The following is a 24,503-nucleotide window of genomic DNA, read 5'->3' as shown; positions in this document are numbered from 1 at the left end:
TTTGTTTTCTTTTAATAAGAGTTAAGACAAGCTTACTCTGGTATCAGTTTTCAAAATAAATTGCTGAGTCAGAGGCTGAGTTTATGTTGGTCTGTGGTCTGTGGTGGTTGTTTAATCTCTCTGTTCATGGGTAAGAAAAATTACCACCTCAAATAAACAACTGTTCAATGTCTCACAGTGGGTTGGTGCTCAAACTGAGATTTAAAATTAAGTCCTTAAACATAGCCCAGGCTTCCCTACAGTGACTGTGTCACCTGTCCCAAGAGGGAAAATATAGTTCAGGGGAACTTTTTTTGTTTGTTTGTTTTTGTTTTTTGATTTTTGATTTTTTTTTTGAGACGGAGTCTTGCTCTGTCTCCCAGGCTGGAGTGCTGTGGTGCAATCTCGGCTCACTGCAAGCTCTGGTTCCCTGGTTCACACTATTCTCCTGCCTCAGCCTCCCAAGAAGCTGGGACTACAGGCGCCCGCCACCACGCCTGGCTAATGTTTTGTATTTTTTAGTAGAGACGGGGTTTCACCATGTTAGCCAGGATGGTCTCGATCTCCTGACCTCATGATCCACCCGCCTCGGCCTCCCAAAGTGCCAGGATTACAGGTGTGAGCCACTGTGCCCGGCCTAGTTCAAGGAAACTTTTTGCCACAAATTCACAATGAAATACCGGATTAGTGATTTGCTGTTGGAATCTAAGTTTAATGAAGACTTCCAGGAGTGCAGTCCAAAATATAACTGCATATGTGCTTCCACTACTATTTTAAGGTAAAAAACATCTTAGGAAAAACATAGCAAAGCAGCGTCACTGTGGCGTTAGATCATCAAGCAGTTGTAGGGGAGAAAAGCAGTATCTTTTCCTCATCCATGACTAGGTTCAAGGCTGAAACCCTTATTACAAAAGACAGGGTAACAAGAGAAAGGCATGCAAATTTAGTACAAGATTTATGTGACACAGGAGTCTTCAGAAATTAAGACCCAAAGAAGCAGGGAAAACTGTGTGTTTTAATGCTTACATTGAATGAAGGTTGGACAGTTGATATGGTTTGGCTGTGTCCCCACCCAAATCACATCTTGAATTGTAGCTCCCATAATCCCTGCGGTATCATGGGAAGGACCTGGTGGGAGGTAATTGAATCATGGGGGTGGGTTTTTCCCATGCTGTTCTTCTCCTGATAGTAAATAAGTTTCATGAGATCTGATGGCTGTATAAAAAGCAGTTCCCCTGCACATGCTCTCTTGCCTGCTGCCATGTAAGACGTGCCTTTGCTCCTCCTTAACCTTCTGCCATGACTGTGAGGGCTCCCCGGCTATGTGGAACTGTGAGTCCATTAAACCTCTTTTTCTTTATAAATTACCCAGTCTTGGGTATTTCTTCATAGCAGTATGAAAAATGGACTAGTACAACAGTCATGTGGAAGTATGATTGAATGAAAGAGGGCGTGATCTAACGGTAATAAGCAAGAGGGACGTTAGCAAGGCCTGTTCAAATTATTCTCAGTGTCTCTGTGTCTTTATTTCTTTCCTTTTGGTGTAGGAAGTATCTCTCTAGAATGAGGACTTTCTGATCCTACTAAGAAGGAAGATCAGAGAATTCTTTTATGGCCTGCTTCAGGGAAGAATGGTGAGAGAAAGTCAGAGAGACTTTCTTATTCAATCTCTCTTCTCAAATGCCAAGTGCTACATTGTGGGTGCATGTGCTGAATGCTGTCACAGTATCATTTGTTCTTTTTTAAATATGAAAAGGAACACAATTGTGAAGATGAAATAAGCATTTGTGTCTGTTTTTTTATGCACTTTTATTTATTTATTTTTAAGACAGGGTCTCACTGTGTCTCCCAGACTGGAGTGTGGTGGCACCATCATAGCTTACTGCTACCTCAAACTCCAGGACTCAAGCTATCCTCCCACCTCAGCCTCCCAAGTAGCTGAAGACAACAGGCACATTCCAACATGCTCTGCTAAGTTTTTATATTTTTAATAGAGACAGTGTCTTACTATGTTGCCCAGGCTGGTCTGGAACTCCTGGGCCCATGCGGTCCTCCCGCCTCGGCCTCCCAAAGTGCTGGGATTACAGGTGCGTGCCATTGCACCTGGCCTATGTACGTTTTTTTAAATAAAATTCTCTGCCTTTTGTTTCCAAAAGTGTAGGTGATTATGCTATTCTGCCACATGTATCATTGTAGCGCACAACATATATGGGAATAAAAATGTTAAGGGATTATTTCTTGAATAGAGGCTAAGCATTTGTGGATTCAGGTGGACTGACATACTCACAGACCTCTAACTCCTAGGGAAATGAAACTGTTTCTTTTGCTGGTAAGTTATCTCACCTACATTGTGCTTTATATAAATGTACACTTGTATACCAATATTTTAAGTGTAATAAAATATTCACTTTTAATGAATAAGATGAGTATAGCCCAGATCATCTTTTTCTTTGGCATTCAGGATGGGGTGCTTTATATGACAGACTTTCTTATGCTAACTCTAAGTGCAATCATCTAGTTCTTTTCTCCCAGGTAAGGCTTTTAATGTATTTGATATAAATATTCTTCATTATTTTTGATATTGTAATGCAATTAATGCTTGATCATTTTTCTTTTTCAGAGGAGAAAACTTACAGCAGTATACTTTGAAAAAAATTTTTTCAATCACATTTGTGTGATTGGTTTTGTTCCAATCTGACCACTCTAGAAAATATAAATGTCTTTCACATAAAATACTGGCTTTGCCTGTGTCTCATATATTATTCCTTATCTGAAAGGTGTTATAATTAGAAGGCCATTACTGTCCTCCATGAATTAAATTAGAGTCTTTTTATTTCCTTTTTCTTTCATTTGACTCTATTTATTACTTAACTAGTGTGACAAATGTGGCTTAAAATAAAAATTGTGTCATTATTAATGAAAAATGTGCTGGCCGCAGCAGTGGTGATAAAGAAAAATGTCATAAAGCATTCATTTTCCTCATGATTTGGTGGAGTGGTCGTTGGGAAAAAGTTGTGATAAACAGAATAATACAATGGTTAATGTTTTAGCAGAATGGGATTTTACTTTGATTTGCTGAAAAGATATACATTAATAAGCAGTCAATTGATTACAACTCACAAAACACAGTTGTCAGGCATCAAATTATATTTCTCCTACTAGTCCCTGTGAGCAAATCAAGATTTTAAACACAATACAGATAAATTGAACGACACACTTTACAAAATTATTAATTACTTAGACTAAAACAGCAGTTAGAAAATGACCAAAAAAGTAACAAGATCGTGAAAAGAACTATATATCTGTGTAACACTCTACAGATTTGGAGCAGCTTCAGTAGCTTTGTTAATCATAAACTTGACTAAAATGTTATACATTATGTTTTCAGAATGTTATCATATACTACTGAGTTAAAGGCAAAAAATATACTATGATTCTTAACAAGATTTTATTAATTGTTTCACTAAAGTTATTGGTCATCTAGATGTATTGTTTTTAATAGTTGGAGGGACAAACCCGTGATGTAAGTGTGCCCCCATGTGGTTATAGATTGGTTTGTAAGAACGTCAGAAAGGCATTAATGGAAAGGGGGCTTCAATAGGTTATATTAATATTATCTTGTTAATATTTACTCCTTCCCAAGCAGAGAGTTGTTTCTCTTTTTCTAAGATAGAGGATTCTCAGTTTCTTCCATAATTCTTACAAACATATTATTTTTAGTAGTCATACATTTTAACCAATGTGTCTACTTCTAATTCTGAAGTGTATAACATAGTAAAGACACATAAATCAACACAAAAGATGTATTTTTCTTCATGTCTAAAGTATTTGGTTAAGTCAAGCCTAAGTCATTCTCTGCAAGTGTTTAAAAATACATTTTGTAATTAAATAGGATGATACATCCGGTAGGAAATTTGTATTAGGACAGGCCTATGGCCTGAGAAAATAGTTCACCCATTTATGTGATATTTTAATAAGACTATTATTAAGTCTATTATTAAGAGTATATTTGTTCATAATTCTTTTAACCAACAGGATATTGGATATTCATAATCAATGTCGGCGATTCCACAGAATTTGAAACCCCTTTTCTGTACAGCATCTTTGTGGAGTTGATTACTTCCATAACGTGTGTGTGTGTATGTGTGTGTGTGTGTGTGTGTGTGTGTGTGTGTGTGTGTGTGTGTATGTGTATATATATATTTGAGACAGAGTCTTACTCGGTCACCTAGGCTCGAGTGCAGTGGCACAATCTTGGCTTACCGCAACCTCCATCTCCAGGATTCAAGCGATTTTCCTGCCTCAGCCTCCCAAGTAGCTGGAATTACAGATGTGTGTCACCATGACCAACTAATTTTTTTGTATTTTTAGTAGAGACAGTGTTTTGCCATATTAGCCAGGCTGGTCTGGAACTCCTGATCTCAGGTTATCTGCCCACCTCAGCCCCCCCAAAGTACTGGGATTGCACGCGTGAGCCACCACTCCCGGCCACTTCCATATTTTGACACAAAAGTATATCTTTATTTAACTCTCTAGTCACTAGTCCAGGATGCAAAGCCTAACCTATTGGCCAGTTGATGCTTCTGGAAAATCACTGTGAGGGTTGGTTGGTAATGACCCCATTGTATACAAGCCCACATCTTGTGTCTGAGGTAGTGCAGTGTGTTGGCATTATAATCATGTTTGAGCGAGTTTGAGTGGCATTCATTTTGTTTGTTTGTTTGAGCATGTGACTGGGCGGCAACCACAAAAAGCAAGGGCACTGACTGCGCAGACAGAAGCCTGAGCTTCAGCTTGAAATGCGTGTTTTCCTTTTAACCAACATTACTGTTCTCGGTGGAAGTTTCTTCAGGGTAGAAGCAAACTTGTCCTTATTTTATTTTGTTATATTTAAAAACTAGCCCTAAATGCTGTGTTTCTATTCTAACTTTTTATATTAAACTTTTGAAAGTGAAAACTGAAATAATTAAATTTTAAAGGTTGCAATCATTAAAGAATTAATACAAATATCTAATTTTTTTCTTTACTAAAAATTTTCTTTTCTTAATTAGAATTCATTGTTTAGTATCACAATATTTGCAATGATGAAGAAAACTTCTTTAAGTTAAATCATAATATTGGGAGGAATTTAACAGTTTTCTTTTTAAAAATAATAAGTCAAGATAAGTTCCATGTTCATTTTGGTCATTTAACATACTGTTTAGTGTTCTCAGAGAACAATATTCAGAAATTAATATTTATGCCTGTCACTTTGTGCACAGGGCAAAATGAGTTACGTACTTTGTTTGTTTGAGACGGAGTCTCGCTTTGTCGCCAGCCTGGAGTGCAGTTGCATAATCTCTGCTCACTGCAAGCTCCACCTTCCGGGTTCAAGTGATTCTCCTGCCTCAGCCTCCCAAGCAGCTGGGACTACGGGGCATGCACCACCACACCCAGCTAATTTTTGTATTTTTAGTAGATATGTGGTGGTTCACATCTGTAATCCCAGCACATTGGGAGGCTGAGGTGGACAGATCATGATGTCAAGAGTTATGTACTTTTGAAAGGCAAATTGAACCATTTCTGACCCCACCCTTTCCACCTACATTGTCTGAAAAATGAATCCTAAACTTAAGTCAGTAACATTTCAAATGATATATTTTCCTTCATTGAAGCGTCTCTTCACACTTATGGAAGAGAACAGGTTGAAGTAGAGTGGGAAGGGAGGAAAGACAAAGCAATGAATCAAATATAGTAATATTTATTTAAAATCTCATAGTATTGAACGTCTCCAACAAACTGTTGGATGGTTGTCATACAGATGGTGATTCTCAGCTAGAAAACTTTATGGAATGTCTGAACTAAATGATTGCTCATGCTTTTCTTCATGTGTGCTTGACATCTTGGAATTTCAAATTAATTTTTTAATATAATTTTAAAAATTTGACTGTATTTGTTGATAATTGCTTTGTGTTTTTGGGAAAAAAAGCCACAGGCACTTTAGTGAAGATTATTCAATGAGTTATGATTATCTTTATGTGTTTAGAAGGAAAACATGTCATAGAAAAATGAAGTAGCAACACTGAGAGACAGAATTATCTAAATCCACCTAAACCGCGGACTGGCAAATTGTTTAATTTATGTTCCCTGCAACTCACCTAGCTTATAAGAATTTAATTAAATATTTTAAAAGAGTCATTATAAATCTAATAAGCTGACCTAATAGTCTGACTATATATTATTTTCCAGAAGTATAGAAGGATAAATGATAGTGAGACATACTTTTTTTTTTTTTTTTGAGACGGAGTCTCACTCTGTTGCCCATGCTGTAGTGCAGTGTTGTGATTTCAGTTCACTGCAACCTCTGCCTCCCGGATTCAAGTAATTCTCCTACATCAGCCTCCCGAGTAGCTGGGACTACAGGCGCACGCCACCACACCCAGCTAATGTTTGTATTTTTAGTAGAGACGGAGTTTCACCATATTGGCCAGGATGATCTTGATCTCTTGACCTCGTGATCCACCAGCCTTGGCCTCCCAAAATGTTGGGATTACAGGCGTTAGCCACCGCGCCTGGCCAAGACATGTTTTAAAAGTATGTTTTGCAGGGCCAGGAACGGTGGCTCAAGCCTGTAATGCCAGCACTTTGGAAGGCCGACGTGGGTGGATCATTTGAGGTTAGGAGTTTGAGACCAGCCTAACCAACATAGTGAAACCTTGTCTCTACTAAAAATACAAAAACTGGCCAGGCAGTAGTGGCATGTACCTATAATCCCAGCTACTCAGGAGGCTGAGGTGAGAGAATCCTTTGAGCCTGGGAGGCAGAGGTTTCAGTGAGCTGAGATTGGGCCACTGCTCTCCAGTCTGAGAGAGAGAGTGAGAACCTGTCTCAAAAGAAAAAAAAAAAAAAAAGAATGTTTTGCAAATGGTAGACAATTTATAAAAAGAAAAAAACACCTGTAATCTTCATAAATAATATGATTTAGTTTCTAAAGCACCAACTTGGTTTGTTAAAAAGTAGACTTTGACCATTAGGATAAAATATGATAGTTAGAATAGACCATACAGTACCAGTGGAGGAGCTCAACATTTATCTTCTAAAAATCTGCTTGTTCTTCCTTCCCACTTCTTATTCACAAAACACAAAACATACGAGTACTAAAACATTATTTTTCTCTCTTGAAGTCCAGAGTTATCATCCCAAAGCCCATGTGGTCATCAATTGTAATAATGTTCCATGACAATCTGGAATAAAATGTGGGGAATTGGTGTTCCATTAAAAACTGTTATTCACTTATAAAGCCTTACATTGTGTATTTGACCATACACTTCACCCTCTATTCAACCAGGCTAGTGCAAAAAAAAAAAAACAAATTATTGAAATTTTCAACTCTAAGAGTAAATTCAGCATTAATGATTTTTTTTAAAGAAACTAATGTAGGAGATAAAATTGAATATATTTATTTTGTAAATGTAATTTCCTGTTAACAAAGAAATGCATACAGAACATTTCACTTGCAGCTGCCTAACAGAGGGTAGTTGACTAATAAATGTCTCATGCCCTTTTACAATAGTCTTTCCAGGCCAAGAGCCGTGGTTCAAGCCTGTAATTCCAGGGCTTTGGGAGGCCAAGAAGAGAGGATCACCTGAGGTCAGGAGTTCAAGCCAGGCTGGGCAACATAGTGAGACACTGTTACTACAAAAAAAAAAAAAACTCACAAAAAAACAAAAACACAAACTTAGCTGGGCATGGTGGCATGCACCTGTAGATCTAGTTACTCAGGAGGTTGTGGTGAGAGGATCACTTGAGCCGAGGAGTTAGAAGCCATAGTGAGCTATGATTGTGGCACTGTACTCCAGTCTGGGCAACACAAGGAGACCCTGTATCTTAAAAAACAAAATCTCTACAGTACTGGCATGTTACATTATCAACAAAAATGAATGCCTCTCAAAATCTGGCCAATGGAAATAATATTATTCCATATTTCTTCATTATTCTATGAGTAAAAATAGTCCACATGTAGAAGTTTATTTCCAAGAAAATTCAGTGTCATTGATATGTACTCTTACAGTTACCAAAACATATCAGTTTTTAGATATAAGGACATCGAAGGCCCTCCCATTCCCCATGTTCCAAAGAAATTTAAACTTATCCAGATACAGATGATAATATATAAACCTTTTTGTGGGAAAACTTTTTGCTTTACAATGCTAGTTATATGTCTAAATAAGTTACTGTCTATTCAAACTAAACACATCACACAGCACCTTTTCTTTTATATTTTGAAAAGCATACATGAGCAAGAGTGGAAGAGAAAATGGTTGATTAGAAAAGCCCACAGTCTTTTAGATTCTCTTTGATTATTATATCTGTAACTGCATCAAACACAAACTTGACATTTTGGGTATCAGTAGCACAGGTCATGTGGGAATAAATTTCCTTATCTTCTTTTTTTAAATTCAGGTCTAGAAACTGGTTCTTGATGTAGTTTCCTGCATCTTCAAATGTATTTGGCCCTTGTTAAACAAAATATTTAAAGAGGTAAAGATTAATCGTATGTTACAAAGAATAGGCTATAAATAATATCAGTAAGTTTTAGGATTTTACTTTGATATACTAAGTATTGCAAAATCATAAAGGCAAGGTTCAATTATCAGGGTGCTGGGAACTATGCTCACCCCATTGGGAGCTCCCGGTGGCTAAAAGGTAAACTTTGCATCAAAAAAGCTCACAATACAGAAGAAATCCCAAAATATTTCTAAAACAAAGCGAGTGATACAAACTTACATATACATCAAATACTGTGTGTGTGTTTGTGGGTATGGGTGTGGGCGTTTTTATACACACTAAAAGAGAAAACGAATGGAAAAGGTAGATGACTAGGGTACAGAAGGAGATGGTATTTGAGCTGGACTTTGAGAGGTACCTACAACAGAGAAGAGGAAAGTAAGTGCAAGCAAAAAAGTGGAAGTGAGAATTGTACCACTAGACTTGAGGGTAGGGTCAGGAAACAGATTGAGCTTTGAAGAATCTACTTTGATAGAAATGAAAGATTTTTGTAGAGGAATTGTAGGAAATCAAGTAGAATAGATGTTATGGGCTACATTATAGACTATGTTACTAACAAAACAGGAGTTAGGATGAGATATAAAAGGCTATAGAGGTACTCTTGACTGATGTGTTATATAGCAGTAGTACGATGAAGACCCTGCTTGAGAAACTTTAGTCCAATAGCAGGATGTACAATGAATCAGTTGAGAAAAGGCAGACATAAAACAAGTAGGCTAAAAAATACAGGACAACTAAAAATGACCTGTTGATGGGCTTTATAACAGAATATGCTTTATGGGGACTTGACACAGGATAGAGCAGTAGCATAAAAACTTTCTAAAGAAATAAATCTTTGTTTCCTACTTTATTGTAACTGGAAGCAAAATTCCATGAGGGACAAGCTTTGAAGCCATATAACATGGCTAAAATCCAAAACACTGGCAATACCAAATGCTGGTAAGTGCATGGAGTTATAGGAGTTAATTGCTTGTGGAAATGCAAAATAGTGCAGTCACTTTGAAAGGCAATTTGGCAGTTTCTTACAAAGCTAAACATAGTCTTACCATGCAATCCAGCAATCACACTTTTAGGCATTTACCTAGAAACTTATGTCTACACAGAAGCCTGCACATGGATGTTTATAGCATCTTTTTCCATAATTGCCAAAAATTGGGAGGAACCAAGATGTCCTTCTGTAGCTGAAAGGATAAACTGTGGTTCATTTAAGGAACAGAATATTAATTTAGAAATAAAAAAAATTAGATATCAATCCATAAAAAGACATGGAGGAAACTTAAATGTATATTGCTAAGTGAAAAAAGACAGAAAATGCTACATGTTATATGATTCCAGTTATATTACATTCTGGAAAGGGCAAAAGGATAGAAACAATAAAAAGATTAGTGATTGCCAGGAGTGTGAGGAGGGAGGAGCCATGAATGGGAGAACACAGGGAATTTTTAAGGCAGTGAAGCTGTTCTGTATAATACTGTAATGCTGGATACATGACCTGCATTTGGCAAAACACACAGAACTGTGTGACAAAAAGAGTGAACCCTAATTAAATGATGGACTTGGTCGGGCACGGTGGCTCACACCTGTAATCCTAATACTTTGGGAGGGTGGGTGGATCATCTGAGGTCAGGAGTTCAAGACCAGTCTGGTCAACATGGTGAAATCCCATCTCTACTAAAAATACAAAAATTAGCCAGGCATGATGCTGGGCGCCTGTAGTCTCAGCTAGTTGGGAGGCTGAGGCAGAAGAATAGCTTGAGCCCAGGAGGCAGATGTAGCAGGGAGCTGAGATCGCGCCACTGTACTCCAACCTGGGCGACAGAGTAAGACTCTGTCTCAAGGAAAAAAAAAAAAAAAGTGGACTTTAGTTAATAATGTAAAATGTGTTAATATCAATTCATCAATATAATTCATCAATTTTAACAAATGGTACCACACCAAAGCAGTTCTCTAAATAGAGAAACTGTAGGAGGGGATGAGAAAGAAAGTACGTGGGAACTCTTCATACTTTCTGTTGAAACATTTCATTTCTCTATAAACTAGAAACTGCTCTAAGAAATAAGTCCTATTATATTATATAATATAAAACCTTTAATTATGAGTTTATATTTAATTAGTAATATTCAATGTATTTGAATATTATTTGTAATATGAAAAATATATTTAATCACATGATAAATGTATGATATATTATAAATATTTATAATTATAGAAAAAAGATATAAGCCCTAACTGTAGATTGACCAATATAAGTATTTGTTTTGACAGAATGCCATGCTCCTAGTAACATCTAAACTGGATTTGTATTTTGTTTAAATCATAAAAATGGCTAGGTGCGATGGTTCACACTTATAATCCCAGCACTTTGGTAGGCCAAGGTGGACAGATCACTTGAGGTCAAGAGTTCGAGACCAGCCTTGGCAAACATGGTGAAACCCCATCACTACTGAAAATACGAAAATTAACTGGTCGTGGTGGCGTGCACCAGTGGTCCCAGCTACTTGGGAGGCTGAAGCAGGAGAATCATTTGAACCCAGGAGGCAAAGGCTACAGCCTAAGCAACAGAGTGAGACTCCATCTCAAAAAAATAAATTTTTTTAATGTAATTTTATTACCAATGGAACATCCAACTATTTACAAAAAAAGAAAAAAACTCTTTCTGCAGGAGAAACAGCCGTTCTGTGGGATTTCACATTTACAATCGCTGACTAACAGGATTAGCACTAAAATTCCAGGATCCAAGAAAACCAGAAAAAAATGAAGATGTCATTATTCATTCTCAAATTCATTCACGCTATATCTCTAGAAACAACTCAGACATTGAAGGGCCTTTGAGATTTACTATAGCATTACAAGGTTTCAGTAGGAAATACATCAAAAATGTGAATTTGGAATAAGATTTGCATTCCTGTTATAATTTTGAAGACAATTCAGGTTCCAATGTCATTTGATAAATTCTATAGAGTAGCAACCCTGGTCCATCTAACCCCTTCCAGTTTATTTTACTAGGGTTTTACTTTAATGTAGACAATGTAGAGAGGGTTCTTCTTTATTGTAAGGTTTTTTTTTTTTCCAGTTTGGATCATAAAGATGACTCAAAAATGATCATAAGCTTCATCCTCATAAGTGTTAAATGCCAAGATCCAGATAGGAAATGTATGTTTATACAAAAATATATTACTATGAAACTAAAAGAAAAGAATCTTACCGGTATATTCTGGAAAGCAGATACTAAGATGCACCTTGGTTACCTTTTCTTGAAAGATATCTTTTTTGTTGAGGAACAGGACGATGGAGGTTGTTGAAAAATACTTGTGATTACAGATACTGTTGAACAGGTGAAGACTTTCATGCATTCTATTCTGTTAGGTATCAGAAATAAGAATGGGTAGGATTATTATTTGCAAAATGTGAATGTTGAGCATCGTGAACAAGGATGTAGAACTAACATAAATCTTTGGCAAACCTTCAGGAGTTGGGCAATGTGGTAGTACTACTGAAAAGCACAAAGATTACTTTTAACCCTGGCTTTGTTTTTCTTTTAGACTTACCACTTCTTCATCTTCCACGAGGACCATGTCATAAGCACTAAGTGCAGCACAAAATATAATGCATGTAACTCCTTCAAAGCAATGAATCCACTTCTTTCTCTCAGATCTCTGTCCACCTACATCAAACATCCTTTAAGAAAACATCAAATGAATAATAAATCTTACAAATATCCTCCAAAATGTGCATTGAGGTTAACATTTAGAGGTATAAATGGGTGATCCCGTATATTCAAAAGGTATTCCTTTGACTTTTATTGATTAAAAAATAAAATGTATTTGGTCAAATGGCTGCTCAAGGACCACAGAGAAAAAACAGTTTTTTATAAGTGTCTCCATGCAAACTAGAGTAAAATGATTTACACACTGACTTTGGGAAACTGGGAAATTTAAAAGAGTTTCGAGTTTTAGTAAAACATTCATTAGCCATAGAAGATTTTGATCAAAGTTTAGACATATTCTCTTGAATGAAAAGAAACTGCAAGAAGATTGGAAGTTACTGTAGTTCTGATGCTGTGATTCTTGCCTATTTTCTTACATCTTTCTACATTCATTTGTTTACTCAGACAATTATTCTTTGCATTCTATGTACTAGACACTGTGCTAGGTCTACTAGCACAAAGATGAAAAGATATGGTCTGTATCTTCAAAGAACGTTCTGTCTTGTAGAGAAAAAAACAAATAAGTTACTATAATATTATTTAAAAATATTCTAATGTACAAGGTAAAATGTGAGCAAACAGGAAGACGTAAGTTAGCCTGAGGGATCATGACTCTTAGAGAAGGTGTTTGAAAACTCAGCCCTTCCTCTACTTGTGTATTTTGGTGAGAGATCATTGTGGACAGAGGGCTCAATTTTAAAAACTAGGAGCTAGGCAGCAAAAAGTTAGGTTTATATCAAAGGAACTGTTTAATGTTTGCTGCCTCAGGGCTTTCACACACAGTCTCTTTCCTTTTCCTGTGACAAAGATTTCTTTCTTCCTTCCATGCCTGCTTTTTTTCTCAACTATGAAGTCTTAGCATCAGTATCTCCTCCACAAAGAAGCCTCCTGGAGCGTCCATGTAAATTGCACCTCTCTCAATCCTCCATTTACCTTCTATAGCATCACTTTCTTTCCTTTATGGTAATCATCAATATCTATCATCCCCATAGTAGAATAACAGCCTAATGAGGTCAGGAACATTATCTGTATTAGTAACTGCTGTATTCCTAGTTCCTGGCACCATGCCCAACACATAACAGGCACGCAAAAAATATTTGCTAAATAAATGAACAGATTCCATGTTAACTGAATAGACAGGCAGGAAACACAGCAAACATGCTGTGTTCTCTCATGCCTTGATAACTTACACATGTTTTTTATAAATATGTATAAGTTACTAAGGCATGATAGAACATAGAATGCTTGGGGTAAGCAAGTTATTTATAGTTTTGGGAACATAAAGAATAAGGTAAAAACACTGAGCTATATGGTCTAATAATTATCCATTTATCCACTTATTCATCTTTTGTTCAACAAATAATTACTAAGCACTTATTATATGCCAGGCACCAAGGATTCAGCCTTAAGCTTTTAAACTGGTGGTGGTGGTAATAGTGATTGGTGTGTATGTTTCAAAATAGATTTCAGATATCCATATAGGATATCTGATGTGTATTCATATCCTACATGAATATCTGAAAATAGACTTAATAGGAAATATCCATATGAAAATAGACTTCAGATATCCATATAAGAAGTGTAGGGGGTGGGTTGTCCTTTGAAATGGAGTGATCAGAAACTGTAGAAGATGACAGAAGTGTAAAAACCTAAGGAGATGAGGGGTTAAGCCAACTGGATATCTGGAGCAAACAATGTTACAGGCAAAAGTGACAGAGGAAACAGCAAGAGCAAAGGACTTCAGGAGTGAGCCTCACATGATCAGCCAGCAGTGGATTTACTGGTCCTTTCATGTTACATGAGAAATGAAGATTTAATATTACAGACCATAGAGGACTATGGGTGATTTTCAGATAGGGAATTGACATTTTTTGTCTGTTGTTGTTGTGTTAGATCACTTTGATCTGAGTCCAGAAGTTGGACTTAATGAGGAAGAGATAAGAAGCAAAGAAATAAATTATGGGGCTATCATAATAGTTTAAACTCAAGGTGTTAAGTACCAAAAAGCATCCAAATTGTACAGACTTCAAGGGTAATAGTTATACTTGGAGTAATAAATGTCAACCGATCTGCTTATTGAAAATAATCAAAAGTATAATATATTATACTTCATATTTCATATATGAACCCAGTAAAGATATATAGAACTAATATTCCTCAAATAATGTACCAATGCAAAATCACTCCATTAAGCAGTAGACTAAAAGAGAAGTTGCTCACAATATTGAAGATAATGGTTAAGCATTCAATAGTTAATAGTGTGAAAATTTAAATTTGGTGTTTATAAAGAATATTGTGTGTGCTACTAATTACCAAATTGCAGTTTCAGGCTTGCAAAATAAATGGAGGAAGGGGACCAAATTTTGACTTTACAGTTACATTATGTGAAAATTGACCAATGCATTTAATGTTAAAAAATTAAATGACATTCTTACAGAAACAAGGATGATAAATATGCATTCAGACATTTAAATTGTTCATCAACTGTTTTGTTAATCCACAAAATACCTTAGTTTTTTTCAGACTTCATAAACAGGAGTTTTATTTATTTCTTTGTTGAAATTACTTTTAAAGTATAAATTATATTTAAACTATAAAATGTGGTGGAAATAGAAATCGTTGAGATCATGACGTTCATGTTCCACATCACCAGTTGTAATGAATTAATCTTAATTTAACACACCTAATAAGAGTTTACTATTTGTCGGGCATATAAGCACCTTACAGCAGTTAACTCATTTAAACCTCTTCAGGAACTTACAAGGAGGTACATTTAGCGTTCTTGTTTTTTCAGAGGAGCCCTTAAGCAAATTGCCTAAGAATTATATTTCAACTAATATTTGTTGAGGCTGCTATGTATGTGGCACCATGATAGGTTCAATAGGTTCTGTGGCTATGACAGCTATGCTGTGAAAGTTGTTAACTTGCTAAATATAAGTATTTACTTAGAACAGAGGTGCACAACTAGTACTCGTGCCTGCAGTTAGCGCTCAAACCCTCACTAGTGGACGGAAATTATCTTCACTGTGCAGTCTATCCTTCTCCCAGGCCGGGCAGTAGTTCTATGTTGTCAAACAGGTCACTGGGCAAAAAATTTAAACTCCCTTCCTCTGGGAGATTTCGTTCTTTTAATGAAGATAATCACCTAATGTGTTTCAGATGTAGTACATATATGCTCCATTTGGTCATATATGAATATATTGTGGATCATTTTTTGGCAAAGAAATGTGACGCTGTGATTGAACAATGATGATTAACTTACGGATTTGGGGGACCTGAGGGTAGAGTATCCATTACTAGGTTTAAACTCCTGGTGGGCTTTTCAAAGTGAAACCACCCTTCTTAACCCCACCCACGGACTTTTTAACTCGCAAGGATTTCCATAGTCCTAATCTCTTTCACTCTAATCCCCACCTCAGGGGAAAAAATCTCCCTTTCCCTTGCTTAATGACAAACCAGTCATGGAGCCAGGACAAAGAGTCATGGAATGTTTGTGCTAAGGGAGCCCAATGTGCTGCTTCCACAGCAGTGATGGCAGTGCTGTAGGAATTGAATTCTAGAATGCCTCTGGTAAGTTTTCTCCACTAAGCAGAACTTGCATTAGTCTTGTCAACCTTTGTTTGTAGTCTCCTTTTCCCTGCTTTTATGCCCAATTATGCCTTTCTGTTTCATTCCAATTGATATTTGTATTCTTTTAGTCACATTTTCAATTAGATTATATATTCAGATTATATTTACATCTTAAAAGTCTGAGAAACTCCTCTCTTTAAGGTGACTTTGTAATTGCTCAGATTTCCTGCATAGTGACCAAATATTTTATCTCAGAGCAAAATCATCTTATTTCTCTCATGTTAATAGTTTTGTTTTGTTTTTGGTGTGTGGGGGGTTAATGACAAAAATAATAGTAGGAATTATTAAGATATGGGAACTCTAACTTGTGGGTTCTATGGGGGACATAAACTACCCAGGAGGAGGAAGAAAAAGGAACCTCATATACTTCCTACATATTTATTTTCTACAACATAATGTCCTCAAATGGTTTTTCCCCAAATCTGAAACATCTGAAGCATCTGAGATGCAAATCAGAGTAACAACAAACTCATTGGTTATGCCTTAATTTTCTCTGATGAGTCAGCTTCTTTGCAGCCTACTAATGATGTGTTAACAGGTGTAAGAGGTAGCTATTCTCCTCTTCTGATAAATACGTACAACTGTGATAAGTAACAATTGCAGGAAAAATAACTTACGGTAGAATAAAAGTCATATTGGAATTGTGTGCTCTCCCTGAAAAATAAATTCTAATCCATGGCTTTCTGTTTCTCATAACAATTCTTTGAAGGGAAAATAGTATTCACCCATTTCTTTACCAAAGTGAAGAAACTGGCCTTTGAAAGGCTAAGGTGGTTTGTTCCTAAACTCACAATTAGTAAAGGATAGAACTGGTGCACTATGACCCTTAGCCTAGTGCTCTTTCTGCATATCATGCAGCTTCTAATAAACATGTTTTAATTGGCTTAGCTTTCTCCCAAGGAAGAGAGGACAAAGATTGCTCAGTCTTAGCATTTTGTTCATATAGATAAAATGGAAAGTCTATCTTAGGTTGAATGCATATAATCTTCTCATTTTATGACTCATTTGATAAGCAATATTTTTGTGTGTGTGCAGATTGACGTAGGAGACAGGTCCAGGGAGCATTGATCATTTCTCTAATGCCATCTGCTATTATTGAACTGAAATGCTCATTAGCAAATCAGACCAATAGCGGGAGTTTTGTTTTTGTATTGATTCTCTTGGACACTATGTTAGCTCTAAGAATAGTGACATTTTGTTTTGCTAATATTGTAGTCATTTATTTTTCATACTTCTCTCTTCAGTTTTAGCTTTTCCCCTGAATTTTAATTTAGTCCTTATTTTGTGGAATTGTAAAGTATTACTACCTATGAAAACATTTTGAAGATCCCCAAAGTGAAGTAATTGCTTATATTTTTTGGCTGAAGAAATAGTCTCCCTTATGTATAAACATCAAAACAAAACAAAAAGCTTCATTGTGACCATTCTGTGAGAGACAAAATTAAAATCAGAAAAAACATGTATATTTGCTGCCTGGAGTTTTGGATTGGTCAAATACAGTAGATTATTAATGAGGGAAATGGACATGCTTGAATACTCTCAACTGCCTGAATAAAATAATAAATCTTAACTACTATGATGTTACATGGAACTTACAGTCCTCATTTGGGATTTTGTGTGGGGTTTTTTGGTCTTTTTAATTTAGTTTTTTTAAGGAGGGATAATATGTATTTTGTTATTAAGTCTGACATTGGTTGGAATTCTTAAAGTTAAAAAAATTTCAATAACTAAAATTTATGATGTAGCTGAAAATTGATAGGCTAGGCTTTTAAGTGACAGTTGAATACTGATTATTTGTTAAATTGCCCAAGGCATTAATACAGGGCAAACCATCAGATTTTTATGGCTTTATATTAAACAGTTGACTAAACATTTGTGTTTTATAGTTTTAGTAAGCAGTTGGCAAAGCTTTGAGGTTTATGGTTTATGTTAAACAGTTGGGTAAATATTGGATCACATGAGATTATTCACATTTCATATCAGAATAGATTATAATATAATCTGTCCCTTATAATTCTTGTAAAATTAGTATGTAATCTAGAGTAGCTAAAAATCAACAACGCTACTGCAGCTAATTTGTTAGATGTCTTTGCTTATCCTATAAGCATGTACTTATCTTTGAAAAATCACTTTCTGACACTCTCTACTATGTATTTGATTACATAAAAATAAAAACCAATCTGAGTAGGAATTTATTTTAAGGTATTCTATTGAATGGGATTTATTCAAGATGTTAGTCTCTATCACAGTTGTTATAATTTCTCATCATGGTTACATATGAGACCAGGTGGATCTGTGTCTTCACTACACATCCATAGCAAATGGTCTAACCAATCTTTCCCTCGTCTTGAAAATAGAGAAGGGTAGATACTTGCAGACAGGAAGGATGTGCACAGATGTCTTACTAATCTCTTAAATCCTCACGATTAAAAATCAGAATCAAAAGGATTTATAACTGTAAGGGAGCCAAGGTCTCCAAATCATCAGAATCATTAATACCATTATATACTTTCTACTAAATGTGTGTGTGTGCATTTGAAACTTCAAATAATTCTGATTATTTAATAATGTAATTCATAAAGCCATTAAAATAAGTTCTGTCACTAGAATCAATTAGACATCATATTTTATAACTTATTATTTTGGTAATACGAATCATAAACATGCCTGAAACAAATATATAGTATATGTGAGTTATTGCTCTACGAGATCTTATAAAGACTAGCAAAGCCAAATTGAAATGTAGCTGCTGTGTGGACAGCCAGATTCACTTGTAATCTGAGATGATGCATATGCCACACAAATGACCACAATATACACAATTCAACATCATATCTCAGGAAAACTGTAGTTTCTTTTATATCATAGATCTGCTCAAACATTCTTATAAACAGTTATGGTAATTTATGAAATCTAAAGTTCTGTGTTGTAATAGTTGTTAACCCTTTTTCCTTAGCTCCCATATAGTTTCAGGTCCTTTCAATTCTGTTTATCCATCATGGAAAAATTAGGGAGAAAGTTTTTTCTCTGTAATTGTTTGCTAAATCCCTGTAAATACATGTCTAAGTTATTTGTTCTGAGGAATTATTCTGTAACAATAGGAGGGCTTACATTTGCTCTGCATTTTCCACTTACATAGTATATTAATATCTATAAAGATAATTTATCAGTTTGACAGCTGCAGTTCTGGTTTGATAAGAACCCTACAGTAATTGCTATTGAATTAGATGATACACAATTATGTTCCAGTACATTGGCAGAGATAATTTTTCATTTTGGTGTTCCTATATAAAAGTTTAGAGTTCTCTAATTTAATATGTAAATTGAGCCTTTGGTTTTAAATAGTCATAAGATGTCTTATGCTATGTGAATACAAATCAATGCTAATGTAATATATTTTAATACCTGGGTACTTGCTGAAATAAAGTTGGAAGGTACATTACTTTTATGCATCCTATTTTGAAATACTACAGAATTGTACACTCCAAAACTCTGTGCACTTTTGGACTATCCTATGTAGCACTTGAAAGAAAAGCTATTTAACGGTGAGAATTGATTAAAGGATTAATCTATCTTAATTGCTCTAGCTAAACTTAAAACTGTATTTAAATAATTTTAAATAGCTCCTCAAGAAAAAAATATTTTAAAATATTTTGTAACAAAATTTAAATATTTCCAAATTGTATTGTTTAAATAAAGACTTGTTTTTAGAAAAATTCCTTGCACTGGAGTAAGGAAGTACTGTATCTTCTAACCTCTTCCCCATTGAAAATGCCTTTAATAACGTTGTCTTGAGTTAGAGGAAAATCAAACGCTCTTAAGAAAACAAAAAATCTTGAAACCTGTTTTAGTATACAACAAAGAGGTGGTAGTTGCACAGTAAAGAGAATGTTCTTTTTTTTGTTTTCTCCTTTTTTTTGAGACAGAGTCTTGCTCTGTCACCCAGGCTGGAGTGCAGTGACGTCATCTTGGCTCACTGCAACTGCCGCCTTTTGAATTCAAGTGATTCTCCTGCCTCAGCCTCCTGCAGAGCTGGGATTACCAGGGCGTGCCACCATGCCCGGCTAATGTTTGTATTTTTAGTAGAGATGGGGTTTCACCATGTTGGCCAGGCTGGTGTGAACTCCTGACCTCAAGTGATCCACCTGCCTTGGCCTCTCAAAGTGCTAGGATTACAGGTGTGAGCCACCATGCCCAGCCAAGAGAATATTATATCAAAATAATTTCTAGCTGGGTTTCACAATCCAGTTCACAAACACCTTACATTTTAGCATTGATACTGTAATAGAGAGTTAGCGAAACCCTTCTCATTGCTTCATAAGGATCAATAATATGTGAAAGCAAAATAGCTCACCTTCGTATATGACTTAAGATAGTGCCTCACAAGATAAACCACAAAACTACAAAAGGACAGAGGAAAATGACTATGTACCAAAGGGGGTCTGGAGGTCTAAACTGAAGAGTCCTATTGTAAGAAAAAAATGTATTTTAAAATTAATATTTTATTTTAAACGTTAATGCAAATGTTATATTCTACTCTGTGATGATTAATACTGAGTGCCAACTTGACTGGATTGAAGAATACGAGGTATTGATCCTGGGTGTGTCTGTGAGGGTGTTGCCAAAGGAGAGGAACATTTGAGTCAGTGAGCTGGGAAAGGCTGACCCACCCTTAATCTGGATGGGTACAAGCTAACTGGCTGCCAGCACAGCTAGAATATAAGCAAGCAGAAAAATGTGAAAAGAGAGGCTGGCCTAGCCTCCCAGCCTACGTCTTTCTATCTCTGGGAGGGCGGCTGATGTGGTGGCGGTACCAGCTAAGGGGCGCTGACACAGGAGAAAGATGTAGGCTGGGAGGCTAGGCCAGTCTATCTTTTCACATTTTTTTGCTTGCATATATTCTAACCGCACTGGCAGCCGGTTAGCTTGTGCCCACCCTGATTAAGGGTGGGTCTGCCTTTCCCAGCCCACTGACTCAAATGTTAATCTCCTTTGGTAACACCCTCACAGACACACCCAGGATCAATACTTTGTATCCTTCAATCCAATTAAGTTGATACTATTAACCATCACATATTCATAATTGTTTCAAAAGTTTGATTGTTTATATTACTTGGTTCAGAGTAAAATAGATGTCTCAGAAAATGACCATGATTTTCTAAGGGTTTATGTGTTTGATAGTTGTCTTGTACCCTGCTTTTAGAAGCACTGACTTATAAAGGACCACAGGACCCTCCAACTTAAAAGATATTTCCCCAAAAGGCTGTCATTTTATCCTCCCTCCACCTTCTCTCTGAAAGAGATTATAAATCAACAACACTGAAAATAACACTCTGCAGAAAAAGAATGGTTTTCACCCCAATTTATCTAACAACTAACTAGTGCCATACAATGTAAGGAGTGGTCTTTGAAGACAGAAAGATATGCATTTTAATTCCATCTCTAGCACTTCTGTGAAAGACCTGAGGGGAAATCTTTTATCTCAGTTTAGCCTCCAGTTTTTGAGGCTATCCAGTTAGCCTCAGGATAACCAAGATTGCTTATCCTGAGTATGGATAGCAATACTCAGCTCGTGATGCTACTGTGTAAGTATAAAGATTGTGTACATACAGTGCTTGGCATAGTGCCTTTACTCATTCAGCAAAAATTCCCTGCATTCTTACTCTGTGCTAGTCACTATGATAAGCACTGGAGGTACAGCTATAAATAGACATGGCCCCTAGCGTCCGGGAGCTCAGGGGCATATGAGACAGAAACAGAAACAAAAAGAGAAAACTAATACAGAAGCAAGGCAATCTCATATATTGATAATTTTTTCTTAAAAAAAGGAAAGCAGTGTGATGTATCAATATTGCAGTGACTATGGCTCACCCTGGCTTAATTAGTGAGAGCTGTTTATCTGCATTTCTCCTCAACTCTGCATTTAGTGACATCACCTTGGTTGACTGAAATTGACCATGGTGGGGTTATTTGCACCAGAAAAATCAAGAGCTACAAATCAGCAAGCCTTCCATTGCTTTACTGCCTCAGAAACCCTGCTGTTAAACAATTATTAGCATGTTGCAGGGTGTATAGTGACAGGGATAAGCATGGATGGTACATAGATAAGATGGTTACACCTCCATGAGGAGATGAATTTGATTTCGGAGCTTAATGATAAGAAGGAGATGTTTCTTGCAGATTCAGAGGCAGAGCACTTTAGGCAAAGAGACTAGCAAGTGCAAAGGCTTGAAATGTTAAAGAACAGATATATAAACAAGATAATTTTTTAGAGTGATCATTTTTGAGAAAATAGCAAATTGGTTGGTGTTGTAGGGCGTGACTCGGGTGCTGAGCTTTTAGGTATTCAACAGGTAGCATTAATTGTCAAAACCGGTTTATGGTCCAGACAATCTAGGACCCAGAGAGTTGTACTGGCTTATGAAAGGTAAGCTACATCAAGTTATAACTCTCTGCTAGGACTTTACTTAATCTAATCTTTACAACAAACTCATTAGGTAAGCAAGTAAAGAAAAGGTTAACTGTGCTTCTTCACTCCTACTGCTAATTATTAGATAATCTGGAATTGGAACTTTGGTCAAGGCCCACACTCAGTTCTAGTCTGTTTCAGTGAGACATTTGGAGCAAAGAAAGGAGAGTAAGACAGAAAAGGGACAGTGTCAAAAATGCTTTCACTGGGGTGGGAGGGACAGAGGGGGACAAACAACTGAACTCAAGGCCCCAGAGGAAAACCCAGAAACTGGATCAAAGATGAGGAATCTGAAAAAGTAGTTGCCAAAAAGAACTATACAATAGTGAAGCCAGGACTGATGACAAACTTTTCCTGCGTTTGCCAAGACAGGATGTTGATCCCAATCGGTGCAGTCCCTTTACCCTGGTTTAATCTTTGGCTCATCTTTCAGAAAATTAACTATTTGTAGGCCTAAAATTTAGATAGGAATTTTGAAGAGTTTTTTTTCTGTATTAGTTGAAAATATACTATCTACATAATAGATATTCTACTTAGATATTATATATAACACATACTTTAAAATACTTGAAGCTTTTATCTTACTAAAATAAATTTATGATGTTGATTAATTACCATTTTCTTTTTCTTCACAAATGGATATGAATAATTCATGCCACTCTATCTTCAGTTTTTTGCTCTTTAAGATTATTGCCATTATTCGATGTATGAATAATCTTATTAGTTATATTTTCATTGATTTTTATCATTAGTAAACAATACAACTAGAACCTGCTATTAATGTTTAATATTCCATATTGTACACAATCCATACAAAAAGGTATTTAAATATTAAGGGATATTTTCTAACATTACAGTATGGGTTTCCATTTCTTGTTATAGTAAATGAGTGATTTTGCAGTAGAATTTCTAGGAAGCTCTCGATAATATAACAGCAATGAAAATAATGATTCATTTTCATACTCAAAACATGGTTATAAAATATGCCTTGTTATTGCAGTAAATAGTATCATATTCAAATAATTCTCTTCTTGGTAATTTGCATTTTTTAAAATTAAGGAAACAGATGTAATAGGAATATTTCAAGCAAATAGGAAAATAGAAAGGCAAAGGAAATAGGATTCCTGGCACCCATTTCTTGTATATTATTTAAATACATTTTCTTTTTTTCCCCCAAAGTACAGTGCCAGTTTTAAAAATGAGGAAAGTAAAATCTAGCCCCCACCTGCTCAAGCCAGAAGCATCTTAGCCTGGAAGGAGGGATGAGGCTCAGGATGAGAGGTTGGGGTGAGAGGCTATAGGAGGACAGTAAAGGACAGTGGTACTGAAGGTAAACAGGAGCTAGTGAGTACATCCAAGGATTATTGAACCTGAACATGGGCTAGAGCTTTTCTCCATGAGGGAATATTAAGCCTGACGCATACTTCTGTCCACAGTTAGAAAAGATATTTGATCATACCTGAAGTGCAAGTCTTTAAAGGAGAATTGAGTTTCAATGATTCCAGTCGTTTTCACTCGAGAATGGAGAACATCTTGTTCATTTGGCACATACCCAGATGCTGTTATTCTATCTAAATCATTAAGGTAGCTAATAAAGACAAAACAAAATTATGTACGTGTATATATAATACATAAATACATACATATATAATACATACATATATGCATATATACACATACATATGTATATATATTACATACATATATGTGTGTGTGTATATGTGTATTTTTTAACTTTGCATTTGAAGAAACCAGGATTCAGTATAAATGAATTTTTAGTGTAGGATCTATTAAAAATGATAAATTGTAGACGTGCTTTCCAAACTCTGATCATCAGAATTACAAGTTTGGTAGCTGGAATGTTGCAGAACGCAGAGTGCTGACTGTGGTACACAGCTGATCCCCAGCGTCCTCTTCTAAAGGCACCTAAATCAACACTGCCTTAACCTGTATTTTATGTGGTTTATGTGATAAATTTGCTGGTATATGGATAGAAGTATGAAAGAAAATTTCTCTTTATAGTACCTGGATCATTACAAAGCTAAAAGCTGCCTTTTAATGGTAGTGGCTAGACTATCCTCGAAATTCTGTACTTTGAATTTAGGCATTTTCAGTTTTATGAGAGTGATTGGTTTGAATGTACTAATTCAAAGGTTGGTTGTTATTTTTGCG

General features: G+C 35.9%; 1 protein-coding gene across 1 annotated transcript in view; it reads right to left on the bottom strand.

Annotated features, from left to right (window-relative positions):
• Window positions 1-8,180: 8,180 nt before the first annotated feature.
• Window positions 8,181-24,503, bottom strand: part of GNAT3 (G protein subunit alpha transducin 3) — a 55,871-nt gene continuing 39,548 nt past the window's right edge. The window contains exons 5-8 of the mRNA XM_005550379.5: window positions 23,791-23,919; window positions 12,075-12,204; window positions 11,732-11,885; window positions 8,181-8,474 (exon numbers count right to left, since the gene is read on the bottom strand). Of these exons, the coding sequence (XP_005550436.1) occupies window positions 8,284-8,474; window positions 11,732-11,885; window positions 12,075-12,204; window positions 23,791-23,919 (604 nt within the window). The 3' untranslated portion in view covers window positions 8,181-8,283. The remainder of the gene's footprint in view (window positions 8,475-11,731; window positions 11,886-12,074; window positions 12,205-23,790; window positions 23,920-24,503) is intronic.

Source organism: Macaca fascicularis, chromosome 3 (genome assembly GCF_037993035.2).
Source record: "Macaca fascicularis isolate 582-1 chromosome 3, T2T-MFA8v1.1".
In the NCBI taxonomy this organism is placed as follows: domain Eukaryota; kingdom Metazoa; phylum Chordata; class Mammalia; order Primates; family Cercopithecidae; genus Macaca; species Macaca fascicularis.
This window is presented reverse-complemented; position numbering and strand designations above follow the sequence as displayed.